This window comes from Gigantopelta aegis, chromosome 8, assembly GCF_016097555.1.
Source record: "Gigantopelta aegis isolate Gae_Host chromosome 8, Gae_host_genome, whole genome shotgun sequence".
Classification (NCBI taxonomy): Eukaryota; Metazoa; Mollusca; class Gastropoda; order Neomphalida; family Peltospiridae; genus Gigantopelta; species Gigantopelta aegis.
In genome coordinates, this window is record NC_054706.1 from 73,939,837 (window position 1) to 73,959,420 (window position 19,584).

A 19,584-nucleotide genomic window follows, 5' to 3' on the forward strand; every position below is an offset into this window, starting at 1 on the left:
TAAAACAAAATATATTTATTAACATGGTCAACAGGCAATAACATCTGTTGGCCTGAAATAGAGAAAACATTTAGACAACTTATTTACAAAACATGCTGAATTTGTCATCAGCTTTAGACGAAAGATCCAGGGTTAAATTAAAAAAATTCCTCATAAATAACATTATTTACAAATGCATATGAACTTTAATGTCACATTGACTCGCCAGAACAGTATTCTAATTTACTTACAAATGAGATTTTGGGATAGATATATATATATATATATGTATATAAAACAAAGGAAATACACTCCATGGTTTTGTAAACATCGACACCAAGAGGAATGGTATAAAATGAAGATCAACATGAACCCTGGATCTTGAATCATTAGTGTTGCATAATGTACAGTGCAGCTGTCATCAATGCACATGAACTAAGATAATTTAGTTACAAATCCAGCTACACGATTCAACCATAACCAACAGAACTACAATAGTTGTGCGTCTTGACCAACCACTATGGCAATCCTTAAAACAAACTAAAGAAAACTCTTTTCTGGTTTACTTTAACCTGACCTCTAACCAATGTGCATTCACCCATCCCAAGTTCTATGGACTGGTCCGGATATTTTAACAGCCAATCAAATGGCTATAATTTTTCATTATGGAATCCCAAGTGGACAGTCTGCAGAAGTCGGGCTAAGGTATGAAAAGAAATGTTCATTTGCTGTAACCCGACCTTGTGTCTGAAAATTAAAATCAGTTTGTAAGATTAGGCGACAGCAAATAATTCTTTTTTTTGTCCGTCTTACTTGAGATTGGACCAACATAAAAGATGTGTTCTTCACAGCATTTAATCAATATGAAAAGGGCACACCTATTTAAAACATTGTTCCCTTCATTTCTTATATAAAAAATAAAAGTTAATCTGTAAAGCCTGTTGTTTCAAATAATGCTTACAACCATTAATTGTATGAATTCCATTTAGAAAAAATAAAAGTAATAATAAATCTGTGAAGTAACATATTTTTCTTAAATTCAAAACAAATTATGTCATAATTATTATTAGTGGAGATGAGATTTTTTAAAACAAAAATAAAGGACTGAACAATAACAAAGAGAAAAAGTTAAATACACGAGAAGAACAAATTGGGTTCTAATATACACAACAAAATTAATTAAGGGTCTGTATATTTGTTCTTTCATTATGAAACAAAATACCTTTGTTTTGGTTTGACCAAGTTCATCATTATTGGTCCAAATTTACTCGAATATCAAAAAAATGATCTGTGATCAAAACTTGTCAACGTATAATACTTGAAGAAACTGACAAAAAGGTCTACTAGTTATCAATTAAATTTGTCAGGTATATTTTAAAACATTACAAACAAAAACATTGGAGTTTCTTTTACACATTTTTAATGTTATTTCTAAATCCTTAGCAGTCTGAACTGGTTTCAACAAACCACCTTTCCAAACACCACTCCCACCAAATGTTTTTAAAGTGGCTAAATGCCTTATAATAGAAGCCATTTAAACATTTTATGTACATACAGTGAGAAAACAAAAACTTTGGTACCTGAAAAAATATTTACGAATAAAGCGAGTTGGTGCTTTTGCGATAACACAATACCACTGTAAACCCATTAAAACAAACTCATTTTTGCTCTGAGAAGGAGCATGCCATTAATAGAGTATGAATCATACAAGAATCTTTCTGAACGATTCATTAACCAACACCAATGTCTAATATAGTAACTGACATAAATGTATGCCATTTGTTTCAACTTTTAATAAAAACAAATATCTGCATATGTAACAAATGGTCAATACAAAGAGAATGTTTCAACACTACAGATAGCATTTCCCATACCACTAACCATATTCAACACAATCTGTACAAAAAAACAATTACACCGAGTTACGAACAGATGTCCAGTCACATGATGTCATCTACACATCTGCTCATGATGTCCTGAACATAATGTTAACAGTCTCCGAACATTGTGCACCTAGCCTGCAACTCCACCGTGTACTTACACTAGGTTACTGTGCGTATGTACACCGATATTGAGGTCTCCATAGTGCAGTTTCCAAACTGTATGTGCACCAATATTACATTCTGAACACTACACTACTCACTGCAGGCTCTCAACACTGTACACATATATGTGGGCTTCAGTGTGTTCTGAATTAATTCTTAACACCTCCATTACACAATAAAGTTTGAAGCAAATAGAATTTTTCAATTAATTTCTTACGATTGTTGCCAGTTTTTAGCAGTTTCTTCTACTAGCTTCGCGTAAACACATTTGCTCCATCATTTTCTCAGTAATGTTTTCTCCATGCACATCACACTTTGAAATGGATGAAGCTGAGGTAAGGCAGGTCCACAGATGCGCGTGATCACAGTCAAGTCGCACTATTCAAGTGTTCAATTCCTGCCTCGTCAATATATAAATATATATATATATATATATATATATATCTGTCTTGGTAAATAAGACAATGTTTGCTGCATCATCAATATGAACAACAGTAAATGAACAAAAGCATGTCAAATGTACCAATACAAAATTTGCAGAATTTTTCTTTAATAAGACAGAACAAAATTTAATTCCGAAATCATCAAAATGAAAAAGAATCCTTTACAAGATATACTGCATAGTTACTTAAGAATAAAGTTTAATATCAAATGGAAATAAAATATCCACAAAATCAGATTGAGGATTTGCAGTCAACACAGAAATATAGAAAACAGCATCTCAACAAGATGACCCAAGTATACTGCAAGACATTAGGTTAGGTCTTCAGTCCACACTGACGCATCACCTGAAATGGAAAAAAAAGGTTTTAAAACAATGAAAGGAATTTTAAATTTAAAACCACATTCAATATTTTTTATTTACAGAGATATTTAGTTTTTACAAATCTTGTTTTTAATTTAAAAAACCCAAACATTCATAAAAAACTCATATTCTTTACTTTATTAATCAAATTTAATTTCCTCTCTCGGCACCCTAACCTACCACCCACCCCCCAAAAATCTTATTTTAGTTTGCTTCTGATGTATTAAATTCTGCCATAATGTGTCAGTTTCCTTGTGGATAATCCAGAATTTCAAGTGACATTCTATGGCTTCCTTTTGTTATTCTGACCCAGTGTTTGGAGTATTGTCATTGAATATGCACTGTTTAACATACTGTATTGCCAGACCCCAGAGTTGTAAGCACAGAATACAATGGTAATTTTGTTATTACCTCTTCATATAAAGTCCATGCTGTAGCTGTCATCAAAGTGCGACGCAGCATGCGTGGGACCATCCCACGCCAGAATCCCACAAAACCATCACTCTGAACAAAAAAACAGACCATTTACAGGGGACAATATTTCAAAATTTTAGGTAACCAGAAGTCGGTTCACGTGAGTTTTATTTAGGTAACCGATAGTTCGGTTACATGAATACAGTTCTCATAACTGACGAGTCAGGCTTACCTAATCAGGGCTAGCTCTGCCAATCGCCAATTGCAAATTTTGATAGGAACTGGCAAATTTTATTTTAATTTGGAAAAAAAAAATTGGTGTTGTAATTTATATTTTGTTTTGCATTTTTTAGATTAGATAATCACCCAGAGCTAGCCCTGCTAATCGTAAAACACTTGAACTACGGTTCTGTGCTACATTGGTGGTTCAAATGTATTTAAAAACAAACTGATTTTCTCTTTCATTACTGATATATGGTACTTTTAATTCTAGAATGTAATTGTTCATCAAGTAACAGCAGTTCTCGTGATTTTAAAGTTGCGTAACTGACATGCAAACTGAACAACGGTTCTCGTGAAATATTGTGTCCCGATTTAGTAAATTAGCAAATAAAACACCAATAACAGGAAAAGTGTACATAAAATATTAAAATTAAATTAAACTCTACCAATATGTTTTAGCTAACACATTAAGGAATAAACTGACTGCCAGCAACAGTCATATAATCTTGTCTGATTAAAAAATGCGTAACATCTTGCTCAGAAATTTTTAGACTAACAAGTGGGAGTGAATTTGAACAGAAAATATTTTGAAGTTAATAAGTAAAAGCGATGACTGTAATATTGTAGGAAAAAGTCTTTATATAATATTTAAAAACACCAAGTGTCAAGTAGCAGGTTTCAAACCTACTGCATGAATTTGAATGGGATTCGACAGTCTAGCTTATTATCCACTCGACCACGACAGTCTAGCTTATTATCCACTCGACCACGACAGTCTAGCTTATTGTCCACTCGACCACGACAATTTAGCTTATTGTCCACTCGACCACGACAGTCTAGCTTATTATCCACTCGACCAAAAGCTCAACAGCTGTTGACCAATTCCATCTGTTGACATGAAACTCCCCCCCAAAAAAACAATTTTTTAGACAGACTAGCACTGAGTTAATACCTGATATACGTGAATGGCTGCAATATGCATCTTTCCGTATTTTTCGGGGTGAAGCTGTGAATGTGTCTTGACGACATCTGCCGGCTGTGTGATGAGAGAAGTCAGAATGCCAGCAATGAGGCCACATGCCAAGTGTTGCAGCGGTGCTGGATTCTGCTTAGCATCTGGAACACAACACATCACCTTCATCAATAATGATGACACCTGGTGTACACAACACAAACTGCTGAAACATATTTTATTGTTACTATACCTTGTACTTGACATAAGTACAGTGTATTATATACACTGTATATGAATTGAAGTATGGACAGTAGTGGGAACATTGAGGAATACAAATGTTTTGATTTGATCACTGATCCACCGACAGCAGACATAAGAATAACCTGATACCAAAAAATGGGAGAACTTTACAGGGCCTGGAAACCTAGGGCTTATTGTCGGCAAGGACAAAGTCAGAAACAGTTTGGTGAAATAAATTGACACGTAACAGGTTTAAATGGAAAATTCCGACAGTCAAAATGTTTAATTTAAGTTGTATCTAGTCCCAACTAGTGCCATTTAAACTGCACTAGTCCCTGGTGAATTGTACTCACCTGGAACTAGTGCTTGTTTTGATCCCTTGATATTATTCTAGAAATGTAATATACTCACAGTCGGGTACAGACTTCTTCAGCTGGGTATAAAACATAAGGTAGAGGGCTGAGAATGGGACATCTCTCATCAGGGTAGGTGCTAAACCACTATAGAGCCCTGGAAAAATAACAAACATCCTTAAACAAAATGACACAATTTGAGAAGACACAATGGTATTAATACTACATCGCGGAGAGAATAATTCCTACGAGCTATAGCCGATACAATCTTGCAAAGGATATCAGTTAAAAGTTACAAACTTCCGAATCATCAGATATTTATTCACTATGCAAAAATATATTTTGCGTAACCAACTGATCACATTGGTAAAAATCATGCGAACCACATTCCGGATAACTAAAAACTTCAAATACGGTCCAGTTTATCATTTAGCAACAATGCAGCCTTTGTATGTATTCTCCTTAGTCAAACAACATATAATATGATTGAATGAGAAAAACGTTAAAAAGGTCTCTGACATTAAAAAATAAGAAAGGAATGAAGTGTTCGTTAAAATACAGTGTTAAAATAAAGTGTAAAGACGACGATACCTTTAACACCTTCCTGTTGAAAGATCACCACCAGAGCTCGTGACATGCTCTTGTACGCAAACTCACTACTCTGAAACAAATGGGACAAACGTATATAAACTCATTAAAAATTACATTCACCAGACAGAAGTTTATTTAGACGTTTAAGCAAAAACAAGTTTTTTTGACTTAACAAATGGATGAAAATAACCTTGGAACAAAACCAACATCTGGATTCATACAGTTCAGTCAACTAGTAAAAACATAACAGGTTAGAATAACACCAAAACAGACATTACTTACTTCATATCTGATTTTGATCACTGTGAACGGCAGAAGTAAAACACTTGCAAAAGCTCTTGAAATACCTCCCATCTGAATCGACTCTATGGGACGGGGATCAACACTCCTGTAACAAAACAAAAAAGAGGAATGGAATGTTTAGTGAGACCCCAACACATATAATCAAATATTTATTAACATATACGGTCATGAAAAATACATCAGCTATTGGGTGTCAAAATAAGGTAAATGCAAAAAAGAAATAATTTGTTGTTTGGAGAGTCTTACTTTTAACTATGAAATGTGTGTGTGGTGCATTAACCTAATTTTTATCTTCTCAACAAAGAGCAAACTTGCATGTGTATATAATTAACGAAATGAAATACACAAATGAAACTGATAAAACGCTAAGGAACTTTGAACAGGACAACCCTTTTGGATAGTCAGACACAAGTAATAAGACATTTTCTGCCAAACATTCAAAATATCAGATCAGTTTTTCCACATCAAAAAAAAAAAAAAAAAAAAAAAAAAAAAAAAAAAAGTATTTATATATGATGAATGAACACACAATAAACCTGCTTACCCAAAATTTGATCTGAGGAAGTGTAGTGTTGAAAAGTATATTCCAACACCTGGTACGCATCTTAGTATGGACTGAAAATAAACAACAAAAGAACCGTAAAACTTAAGGCCCAGTTGAATTTAATAAAAGCTACATATCGTTTCCGTTGATAACACATAACCCAAGGAGATAAACCTACATAATATTAATAGCTTAAGACGTCACTTTACATTAATTGATAAATAGTACATTAATTGATAAATAGTAGATCATTTATTTTTTAAAGTTATTGTTATGAATGCAGCCCTCTATATTGCGACCGATTATTTCGCATATGTGACCATTTTTTTCATTGCGACTAAAACATTTCATACTATATAAAAATACAAGTAACAAGTAGGCGCCATCTGGCTCCTAGATGGAAAAGTTAACGTACAGGCCTGGAATGTAACCTATACTTTATAACTACAATTACTACTTTATATTTATTATGTCATCATTTTATTAGTGGTGTGATTAAACAAAACTTTAAACTTTCTTTCTGTTTGTGGTTTGAATGAAAATATTAGACACATGTTATTGAACAAGACTGAGCAATGTTTTCCACATCAAAGTGCTTACGTACAAGTCAGGACCCACTACACTACATGCCTCTGGGGAAACCCCTGAACCTATAGTCCGTCCCACAGGGAACATCTTTTTTCATGCTATGGAATTTACTACAAGTTATTATTTCTGCGCCGACTGGTTTGTAAACTGCACACAAAAATAGTTGGGTTTTTTTTATTTCCAAAACACTTTTACTTTTCTTCTTACGTCCAACCAAAATGACATTATTTATAAAAAACATTTTTATAGAATGATGGGATGGACTAGAGTTTAAAAAAACATTATAAAGTATGAAGTGTAGAAATGGTCGACACTCGACTATGCCATTACTTACTGGTACGAGTCCCCTCCAGAGTCCCAGAACATGGTCTCTCTTCACAACACTGGTAGCAACAGCAAGCATACCTAGACGAGGCCTGCAATATAATAATGAACAGTCTTTTCTTTTCTTTCTCAAATACCTTTGATGCAATTAAAGTAATCGCCTATCAAATTTCTGAGGTCAATATGACCAATAGCAAAATCAGTGTTGTGGGACTAGCTCAGGAATTTTATATTTAAAAAATAATAATAATAAACTTTATAAAAAAAAATCCTAAAAAAAAAAATCACTTGTGCATAAATGAGAACCAGTACCATAATCTTTTCGATTCCTCAAAATATGGCCTGATGTTATTTTTGTTAAAAGATAGCTGGTCAAGAGAGAGAGAGATGCCTTGCTAAGAAAGAAATATTGGCTTATTGAAAAAAGATAGCACAGGGTGAGGGGACGGTTTGGTACTGTGTGTAAAAAACGAAGATCTCCAAGATGGATTTGAGAACATTACTGAATTAAAATATAACAGAAATACAAGCTAAATAGTAGATGAGATCATCATATAAACAATGACCTGCGATTTTTGGGTGGTTTTACCTGGGCCTCGTTCCACAAAGCGATCTTAGCCCTAAGATCACCTTAAGTGCATAGCCACTGTAGAACGGGGCCCAGGTGAATTTCTATTTTGCCAACTGCATCTAAAAACTGGACTGCTTTTTACAGGCCATTATTGTGAGCCATGAGGAAGACAGTGCACGTTATATTATAACAAATCTTAAGTTCTAAAAATTGCACTACATTTTAAGAGAAAAATAATGCAAAAATCAAGGTATTGTTAGAATAGTCAACTGACCCCAAAATTACTGAATTCTGCACTCGTGTCTTGATGAGATCTAGGGGCTGGAACAACAACGTAGAACATGTTCCGCTTACTGAACCCGCAATAAAAGACTTGACAAGTGGAGACTGAAAATAAAACAAGTCATTTATATATATATATATATATATATATATATATATATATATATATATACTCTTCAAAAAAAGAAACGCAAAAGGGTACAAATGGGTTATAACTCCGATTTTATGTTTCCTACCGGTTCATGCTTTGTGAATATAAGGTCATTGCATGTCCCAAACACATTCCCACGGTTACATTCGATAAAACGCAGCTACTGTACAATAAAGTTCCAAAATGTGAATATTCGCAAAAACGCAGCCACGTGCAAACCATGTCACCACTGCACGTGCGTGCAACATGAACACCGACAGTATAAAAGTGCAGGGTGTTCGCTTGCCTGGCCTCTGTATCTGGCCGACAGTTGACAATCCAGGACATATCTAGAGAGGAAACCTGCTGTCGCCACTTCATGGGCTACTCTTTTCGATTAGCAGCAAGGGATCTTTTATATGCACCATTCCAGACAAGATAGTACATACCATGGCCTTTGTTACACCAGTTGTGGAGCACTGGCTGGAACGAAAAATAGCCCAATGGGTCCACCAACGGGGATCGATCCTAGGCCGACCACTCATCAAGCGAATGCTTTACCACTGGGCTACATCCCGCCCCAATTATGAAAAAGAAATATATGCTAATATACATATTAATCTAAACTAATACTGTACCAATTCTTGTCATACAAGTTTGCCAAGATTTTGCATTGAATATCTTTACATTAAACAAAATAAATTGTTAAAAGCATATCTAGGTAAAATTAGGGGCGGGATTTAGCTTAGTCGGTTGAGCACTCGCAGGATCAAACCATCTTGGTGGATCCATTCAATTAATTGTGTTTTTTTTGGCATTTGGCAAAATAGTGCCTCGTCTATAGGACAGCCACTCTCGAGGAAATCCTTTACTGGAGATTTCAACGCTCTTGCATTGCCACAAAGTGGACTGCCACTCCCAGACTAGTTTAATAAAGTACGCAGTGTTCTACATTTAGTCTCTTTGTACTACATTATATTTTACTTCATAGTAGCATACCTTGGCTGTTTTAGCATTTGTCCTCACCCCTACATTAAAAATGAAATTTAATATGTATAATTTATTGGTATTTTGTAAAGAAAGATTTTTGTTAAATTTCTGGATTTCTTTTTTAAAAATGTTATTTGTGTTGGTATGGGTTTAAAACTTAATATGCTTTTATAATATGAATTTTAACATTATTCATTATTGTTACATACCAATATATCGTTTTCCCGTTGAAGCAAACAAACTATATACCATCATGAGCACATTGTTATCATACAACAAAGAACAATTTAGTTTTTATTTTGGCTGTGCAGTGAAAGTTCAATGTGATAATAGGGCTAGTTGAATTTGAGAAAGGCCAGTAAGATTTTTCATCAACTAGCCCTGCTGGCGACCATGGTTTTCATGTTAATTTTCAACGTGATTATGGTCTCCTAGATATTGTATTAATGTACAGTCCATATACATCAGTGGTAGAAATTAAGAAATATGTTCATTGGCCTGGGTGACTAGTAGCCGAGGAACGTTACTAGTCCCCAGGAAAAATTACTAGCCCCCCTCCCCCACTTCATTATTGAAGCAATTTGAGAAGATCAAATCTATATGGGAACTATACACGGCAACTAAAATAAGTGTAACGTACAAAAGCGAACAGTGTTTTCACAAGTAGAGTTCATGTATAACACGCTACACCAACTTGAGAGAGAAAGAGAGAGAAACACACACGCACAAAGAAAACACAATTTTCCTTCCGAACGTGCCTCATCTATAATTGGAATATTACGGCAATTTTTGGAATTCGGAAACAAAAACAGGAAAGTTCTGATTTTGTTTGCAGTAAATATCCGGATCAAGACCAAACGAAACTGCGATACTTTTGACTTTGTTAATCTGTCATGGCAATTTACTTTAATGAAATACATCTACAGTTTGTATGTTTAACAGGTTTCATTGGCAAAATAGTTTGACTGTCCGCATCATGAATCTGGGTCACAAATGCCTAGTATTACTCGCCCGGGGACTAGCATCACTTAAATTGTACTCGCCCCCATGGATTTCTAATCCCTGTACATGCACCATTGCATCATATAATTTAGCCTGAAATTAAAACTCGGGACATCCCAGGATTAAACAGATAGGCCGTCAGTGAACAATCCCGGATACAATGAACAATTGACTGACATCTGCAAAAGCAGTGCACCAGATGTCCATGGTTTGAATCACTACATGTACATACAATTACATGGTAGCTGAAATGACATATTATAATTATGCTTCAGTAATCACCATGTACACACTTGCATCTGAATCAACAATCGACAAAACATACATCCACAGCATAATCTGGGACTATTTTCTTCAGCATGGTGTTGTGATTTGCTATGCAAATATCACGGATTACTACACAATTCTAAAATGTTAAAAGAGAACAATACACGAGTGGCCGTTAGATACCATTTATCTTGCAACAAGTTGTTTTAAAATGTATTTAAGGAACAAAAGCGAATTTGATGTGTTTTTAAATGAGTTGTAAGATAAATGGTATGTAACCGACACAAATGTATTATTCTATTTCTTACATAACCTCAAAAACCAGGTTTTAAGCAAATTTTAACATCTTTTTGGACTAAAAGTTATTTACAGCCTTTTCACTTGTAGCTAACTTACTAGTCACAGACAAATGTTAACTATAGGTCACAGTGTAATCAATTTTGATCGTGCTATTTTTTTCATTGGATGTATGGCATTGGTGACCTAGTCATCACCTTGTAATTATATTTTTATTTCATTTCTATTACTTAATTAATAAATGTTATTTTATTTCATTTTATTTTCTTTATTTTATTTCATTTTATTAACTTCAATTTATTTTTACTTTTAAGTTATTTCATTAATTTTAATTAATTTTTAGTTTTGTTTTTTGTTGTATTTATTATGGAACGAGAAATGACTTCACCGATCCTTTTTCACATACAAGATTGTTCAGTTTCATTTTCCTCCTGGTGAGCTCGTGAGGGGTTCGCCCCCTCTAGCACCGGAAAATTTTGTAAATCTTAAGTCTGGCATTTAATAGTTTGATTTAAATAAAGTTAACAATAATCTATCTCATGATCTGCCGCACCGGCACCGGTCACGCTGAAGTAGTAGGGCCTAGATGATCATAGGCCTAAATGTGTGCAGCCAGTGGGCTAATCTCACCCGGAAAATTTTGAAAATAAAAGCTCATATAGATGCGATTTCCTGGCATCTGGGGATAGTATTTTGCCGTCTTTAATTGCATAAAATATTATTCTCGATTTATAGTTTTCAACATGTCAACAGCCAGCAATAGACAATTCCCCTGCATAAAATTTGCCCGGACTTTTGTCAATTACTCGCAAGGACTAAGATTTACTAAAAATCATAATAAGCAATGGAAGGATAACGAATTTCCCGGACATATGTGATTCGAACAGTTAATAATTGAACAATGGTCGTGGCCTCCCATTGCTTTTGCCCCCCAATTTGCAGATAGGTCTATTTTGGCGAGATCTCACGGTTTGCGTCCTCGAGTAACTCCGCAACGGGCACATGCGCAGTGGAATGAGAAAGAAGTCTATTGCCAATGATGAAGTGACGGGCGGCTGTCTGTCAAAAATTACCGCTTGCTGATTGGATTAGAGTAGCCAAGCTGTTGAGAGCAATCTATGTTGCACTGCTGAGATTGTGCCGCTTGTATCACTGCTGGATATTGGGGAGGCCCGGTTTTAATTTTGTTCGACACGTGGACATTTTGCGACCGGTATATCGGTGATTTTACCACCTGAAATATTTTAGCAGGGATCCAATCAGATTCGTTCTTACAAATGTGTTGAATTAGAATATTATTATTATATACTCCAAGTCCAAGTACAGGCTAAATATAGCGATAGGTGAATAGAACTGACGTAAGTTTTTTTCGTCATAGTGGACCTGGCGGCATTTTTTTATCAGCTTGGCGGACCCGTCTGCGAAAATCTTCAGCTTGGCGGCGCAAATTCTCAGCTTGGCGGGTGTACAAGCCGCTTACTGGGGTTGGAGAACACTGGGCATTATCCCGTGTCATACCGATATCAAAAGAATATAACGGCGACATCTAATCTGTTGTTAATTAATGAACAAAAATGGTATTATCTTGTATCGACAGCTGTGACGTATTATCCAAACCGCTACACGTAATAGGCCAAGCCGAGTCATTGCATATGCGGTTACCATTAAAGTAAATTGTTTTCCTGATTGCCGATAACCACATGTCAGCGAAGTGTTAAATTAGAAAACAACATAAATAAAACAGACACTGAAATTCAAAGCATGGCTGGGGTTTACTTGATAGAGATTAACCTGTCATTGCGATTTGTGATTTCCCAGTTCTTAGCCTAAAACATATGTGCGAGATTAACTACCACGTGACGTGTCCAACCAATCAAAACACGCATGTCATTAGACTTATTTCCTGTGCCAGAAACTTGAAAGGGAAAAGTAAACAATGCACGCTTAACTGATGATGTAGAGATAGCATGTTACTGCAGTTTGCAGACCTAGCTCAAGTGGATTATTATTATATACTGATTGCATTGTTGATATTATTCAATGACAAATGTCACAATTAAATTTATTAAACGAAATTTCAGTCGAGAGAAAAAGAAAAGAAAAACCCCACGATCGAGCGATAACGAGAGGAGGGGGGGGGGGGGGAACCAGTAGCCTGCAGGGCTAGTGGTTTTGCATTTCTCACTAGACCGAACTTAAAAACCACTGGCCACGGGTGTCAGGCTAGCAGATTTGTTGAACTCTGCCATAAGGCACTGCGAGTTTTGAACAAAATCCATACAGACTTTTTCCTTTAATTCAAAGTGAAGATCCTTTGAAAGTAAGTATTTCTCAATCTCCATATGCTCGAAATAGACCACAATACAAAATAAGGGTGGAAAAACGTGATGGTTGAACTATTTTGATCTCAATTTCATTCTGAACAAAATTGCTCGGAACTGCCATATGACTGCTAATGGCGGAATGTGTTGGCCAGATTAACGTTGACTTGTGCTTGCAGTCAACATTAATCTTGATGAACTACATCATATTGGCATCCTACTAGAGACTGCACCGGAAGACTGGTAGCGCCACTCACATCTGTTACACCATTGCCGAATGCAAGGTTTGAAAAGCACATGTTAGTTAACGTCTATAAAACATTTATTGTTTAATATTGGAAGAATACCAGTACTTGTAACAGGTATAAAATACATTGATAAAACTTTATAACAAATATAGAACTCGTGTTACTTGCCACTTTACGTTTTATTCAGTGGGAAAGTGAAAAAGTAGCGATATCGCATTTAATTATTGAAAAATAGTGTTGTCGTCGTTATTGCAAGTATTTATTTTTGTGAGGTAATTATATTTAATTTATTACTCTTGCAGTACATTACAAAATTTAGATGTTTTGATTTATTGTATAACTGTGATTGCCCGTTAACAACATCTTCCTGTTTGTCTGTTTACTACAATCCAAGATGGCGGATATTTGTTTACATTTTCAATATGACTTTTCATTTCACCAATTAAACCACTGTTTGCACACCTTTGACAGCACTAAATCTGTATATAATTGTATCAATAACACAGCATGGGTGATGTAATTTTGTTTGTTAATGCCACTAACTTATTTTTTAGAAATCAAAAGACAGGCTGGCTAATAAGCCATACAAACAACAATGAAGAATTCTCTAATTATTCCAAATTTTGTAATTATGAAGAAACTCAATTTCCCAAAACCTAACATACATCTGTTATCTCTCTTGCTCTGTCTTTCTTTTCCTCTCTCCCTCCTCTCTCACTGTCTCTCTCTCTATCTCTCATATATAACACACACACACACGTTGATATTTTGACAGAGATAAAACATTAATGGTACACATGTCCTCTTACATATTGACCACTGACCTGTATATTACTTTTTCCATGGCCGACTGATGCTCTTTACTCTGTACAATTGAATGCTGTGATAATGCGGGCAACGAATGAGGAGTTACATATAGCACATGACGATGATGGTAATATTCATTTGTAATGTACAAATGAGTTTTATTACATTCCACATGTTGTATGTCATGATATATGCTTATGCAACAAAAATGGCCGTTTTCTTATGTTGAACCCTTTTTGGGGGTGGATGGGTATTATAATGACGAATTAGTCGATTATACTGATTATATTAATGGTACTGAAGATATTTTATTTGAAAATAATGAATACATTCCTACAATTTTGAGTATGCCAAACTTTTTGGGTTTTTATTTTATTTTGCAAAACGGAGTTACCTACACTGATTTTGGGGGTCAGGGCTAATTGATTTTTTAAAATTCTTTTAAAGGTATTTCTTCAGTATAGCAATCAATAAATATCATTCTTGTCATATTTAAAAAGTGTCCGCGGTCCCTAATCCTACATTATATATTTTAGGTTACTATAATGACATTATGTCACCTTCCATTCACTTTTAGTCAATGAAAGAAAGAAAGAAAGAAGTGTTTTATTTAACGACGCACTCAACACATTTTATTTACGGTTATATGGCGTCAGACATATGGTTAAGGACCACACAGATTTTGAGAGGAAACCCGCTGTCGCCACTACATGGGCTACTCTTCCGATTGGCAGCAAGGGATCTTTTATTTGCGCTTCCCACAGGCAGGATAGCACAAACCATGGCCTTTGTTGAACCAGTTATGGATCACTGGTCGGTGCAAGTGGTTTACACCTACCCATTGAGCCTTGCGGAGCACTCACTCAGGGTTTGGAGTCGGTATCTGGATTAAAAATCCCATGCCTCGACTGGGATCCGAACCCAGTACCTACCAGCCTGTAGACCGATGGCCTGCCACGACGCCACCGAGGCCGGTCTTTAGTCAATGAAGAAATACAAAAAATATTTTTAAAAACCAGTACAACCGTGTCCGGTGTATCAGCGCACTTGGTATTTTGCTTAAGTACGCTTAGGAAGTTGTCATGTTCTGTGTTTTTTAACGAATTAAAGTTCAATTCCTTTTTTCAATGGTTAATCAAGTCTCAATATATTTGTTACGGGTGCAATTAAAAAAAATATTAGAATTATCAATAATTACATCATAATTTCAAAATAAATTGTTTTCGTGTATATAAACACGAAGTAGGTCAGCCTTATTGATATTAAGAACGTTAAAATCAGTCTAAAACACCTTTCCCGCATTTTAAAAATTATAGTAAACAATATAAATGTAATTATTTTTGTTCGGTTATTTTTATTTAAACTGAAAAGAAAAACACAGACAAATGCAAACAAAATGAAAGTTTTACACCTTAATCGACAGTCATTTCAGTTCACAATTGTCACAAAAAATAAAAGCGAAATAAGAACCACGTGTGTGCACAATCTACCCGAGATAAATAAAATCCATGTAGGTATCTTAGCCATACATGATAATGAACATGTATGCATCTGCAGTATTGTGCCACTCAAGAAAACGATTCAGAAACTGATCATGAGATGGGTCATGTGTGATGGTTCATTTTCATAGTAATATTTTTAATAAGACAAAACAAAAAAGTACTAAAATAATTCTGGGACAATAGTGTAGCGTTTAGGACTAAAAGTGAGGTCATGGGCGGTCTAAAAATAGCGGGGTCAACAATTCACATCTAATGCGCCGAATCACCGGACATGCAAATCGTTTCGGATACAAGGGGGTGCCTATATTTACGCACCATTTTAAAATGTTTATTTACTACAGACATAAACCAATTTGTAGTGTATTTCAGATTATGCACTGCTTCACTGGTGAGACACACAGTGTTCACATAGAAAATGGTCCTTGAATGCTTAGGTGCGCTGATACACCGGACAGTACTGTATTTGACAGAGTGGCATACTAATCATACTATAAAAGGTAAGTAAATGTATTAAAATATACATAATATGTCAATTTAAAACCTTTAGACAGTGGTTTGAACTGTTTTGCATGTGTTTCCGTATGGCGATACGCTGATAGCCCAAAGTGGCCTGTTTAATCATATGATCATCATCATGCATTCATGGAATGTAGGCCTATTATTATTTTTTAATATATATTTATAAGTAAGCTACAAAATATACAAACCGCTAGTGTCGATTCCATCTTGTCTTTCACCGAAACGACATACAAATGCCCTGCCGTGGTGCTGCTGTAGTTGACGTCACGTTACAACTGCCGCGTTCCTTTCCCTCAGCTCTGTTTGTGTGGCAGCGTGGCGCTGGCCCACACCTCAGCCCTCTACCCCCATTGAGCTCCGCTTAACTAAACCCCTCCCCGTTTTCTTTCTTCACCAGATGACGATAATGGTGGATAGTGGAAATGAGAACCCAAGCAGGGCTAACGCTTGTTTTAATGCGCAAATATCACTTAGTACAAATACTGCCTATCGCTCGGAAGTTGCTGAATGATTCTGACCTTGAGAGATTGATTCGAGAGGTAACAGAGTTCTGACAAAACTACTTGTTAGTGAACTAACCGTAGTTGTTACAAATCGTCTTTGTATGTTTAGTCAATTCCATAGCATGAAAAAACTTTAAAAGGCGTTTCCTGTGGGACAGGCGTACGGGCTCCAATTTTGTAGTGGTGGGTAGGTGGCAGACTGGTGTTTGCCCACCCCTGTCTCGTACGCTTATGATCGACGGCCAAATATTTTCTTCTTTTTCCCCCAAATTATCCAATAATTTTTTTTTTTTTAGCGTCAGCAGGAATTTTAGCATGGAGCGAAAATAAGAAAGTGTATTGGAGGGGGGGTACCCGCTGCACGCGCGCCTTGTAATTACGACCTGCAAGCAGGCCTAAATGAAAGAAAAGGTAAAATACACAGTATATATAACTGTCCCATATATATTTATGTACTGTCACACAGACAAGACAGGCAATAATACTATACAGTCGTTTTATCCCACTTGTTCGTGTGGTGCAAAATGCTTTAATAATGCACATAATTATTCAGTACACTTACCAGCTGTTGTTGGTCCTTCTCCATAGAAAGTCGTCTGTTCAGGTACCTGGTGGTTCCAGCAATTTGTCATTCATCGCTTATAATTTCGTTTAAAAAAATCGTTAAATTAACGCACCCGGTAGGCCTATTCAGAATATACGCGACGCGCCACAGCCTAATATATATATATATATATATATATATATATATATATATATATATATATATATATATATATATATATATATATATATATACTCTTTAAAAGAAGAAACGCAAAACCACATTATCGTAACATTTGGAGAATTGATTTAATTATTGAATGGTGAGTCCGATAATTACCAAATGTTGCAGGATTGTTCACAATTCACTCTAGTCCATTGTGAGTAAGTGATAGGACACACCACCAAGGTCAAGGTCATCTTGGAGTCAATACCGGGTGTGGCCTCCGCGTGTGTTGACAACTGCCTGGCACCGCCTGCCCATTGAAGCAACCAGAGTACGGATGACGTCCCGGGGGATGGTGGCCCACTCGGCCTGCAAGGCTGCTGCCAGCTCGGGCAGGGTCTGGGGCTGTGGTTGTCGCTGTCGGAGGCGTCGGTCCAACTCGTCCCATAGATGCTCAATTGGGTTCAAATCCGGTGATATCGATGGCCAAGGAAGGACATTAATGTTGTTGTTCTGTAGGAAAGCCGTTGTGAGACGTGCTGTGTGAGGCCTGGCGTTGTCATGTTGGAACACTGCGTTGGCGTTGGCCATAACTGGAACGATGTGTGGCCGGAGGATCTGGTCAGTGTAGCCCTGTGCATTCAGGTTGCCCTGCACGTGGACCAGGTCAGTTCTGCCAGTGTGTGAGATGGCTGCCCACACCATGACACTACCCCCGCCGAATCTGTCCACTTCCTGCACGCAGTTTGCCGCATAACGTTCACCACGACGCCTATACACGCGACATCTTCCATCATGACGTCGGAGCAGAAATCGGGACTCGTCACTGAACCACACCTGTCTCCATCGCAGTTGAGGCCATTGTCGATGAATCTGGCACCACTGCAGTCGGAGTCGACGGTGTTGTGGTGTTAAGATGACACCTCGAACTGGACGTCTGGCACGAATTCCTACCTCACGTAGGCGGTTCCGTACGGTCTGGTCGGATATCCTGCGCAAACCTGGTATTGCTGCGGCTGTGGAGGTGGCAGTAGTCAATCGTTCCCGAAGGTGGGGTACCCGGATGTAGCGGTCCTGCCCGGGGGTAGTGACCCGTGGTCGACCGGATCTAGGGAGGTCACGTGTTGATCCATGTTGCTGGTAATGGTCCCACAGTCTGGAGATGGTGCTTGGGGACACATGGAATGCCCTGGCAACGGCCGTTCTGGATTCGCCTGCGTCTAGTCGGCCTATGGCATTGTTTCTCTGCGGTTCACTGAGACGTGGCATGTCCTGGATTGTCAACTGTCGGCCAGATACAGAGGCCAGGCAAGCGAACACCCTGCACTTTTATACTGTCGGTGTTCATGTTGCACGTGCAGACAACGCACGTGCAGTGGTGACATGGTTTGCACGTGGCTGCGTTTTTGCGAATATTCACATTTTGGAACTTTATTGTACAGTAGCTGCGTTTTATCGAATGTAACCGTGGGAATGTGTTTGGGACATGCAATGACCTTATATTCACAAAGCATGAACCGGTAGGAAACATAAAATCGGAGTTATAACCCATTTGTACCCTTTTGCGTTTCTTTTTTTGAAGAGTATATATATATATATATTGAGACTGGGAAAACTGGTCGAACGACGGCGAGGTTATATTTTCTGCATATGTCGGAATTGACTAAATATAGATATATGTAACATACAATAGGTAGCGTATCCAATGTAATAAAGGTATGTGATCTTTTTCAAATAACATAGGCCCACTCTCAGAATGTTATACGTTTGCGAATTAGATGTAAATTAATCAGGTCATGGCACATATATGTTTCTGTAGCGTTCATATTACGTACATAAGTCGTTAAATACTGAGACGTTTTTATATCAGTTTAGTTAGAATAGGGATAACCCTACTATGTTTTCCGATTTGCGGACGTATATCGGTGGTTTTACAGTCGCAAATTTACGTCATAGGTTAAGCAAGAAGATGGTTGTTTTGTAATGACGTCATAAAGACAATTTCTGTAGCGTTCATATTACGTACAGAAGTCGTTAAATACTGAGACTGTTTTATGTCAGTTTAATTAGAAT

The 19,584-nt window shown here is 36.7% G+C and overlaps 2 protein-coding genes across 3 annotated transcripts in view; one reads left to right on the top strand and one right to left on the bottom strand.

Annotated features, from left to right (window-relative positions):
- On the bottom strand, positions 1-17,507 carry LOC121378959 (mitochondrial glycine transporter-like). 2 transcript variants are annotated; one of them, XM_041507369.1, is made up of 10 exons: positions 17,365-17,507; positions 8,209-8,321; positions 7,374-7,455; positions 6,452-6,522; positions 5,887-5,992; positions 5,605-5,674; positions 5,072-5,170; positions 4,418-4,581; positions 3,241-3,333; positions 1-2,812 (listed from the first exon to the last, which is right to left on the bottom strand). In XM_041507369.1, the coding sequence occupies exons 1-10, from the start codon at positions 17,386-17,388 to the stop codon at positions 2,783-2,785; spliced, it is 852 nt and encodes a 283-aa protein (XP_041363303.1). In that variant the 5' UTR covers positions 17,389-17,507; the 3' UTR covers positions 1-2,782. The 2 variants fall into 2 exon arrangements, with proteins under 2 accessions (XP_041363303.1, XP_041363304.1); XM_041507370.1 differs by lacking the exon at positions 17,365-17,507 and adding an exon at positions 16,488-16,976.
- Positions 15,877-19,584, top strand: part of LOC121378955 — a 67,902-nt gene continuing 64,194 nt past the window's right edge. The window contains exon 1 of the mRNA XM_041507358.1: positions 15,877-16,277. The gene's annotated coding sequence lies outside the window, so the exon portion shown is untranslated. The remainder of the gene's footprint in view (positions 16,278-19,584) is intronic.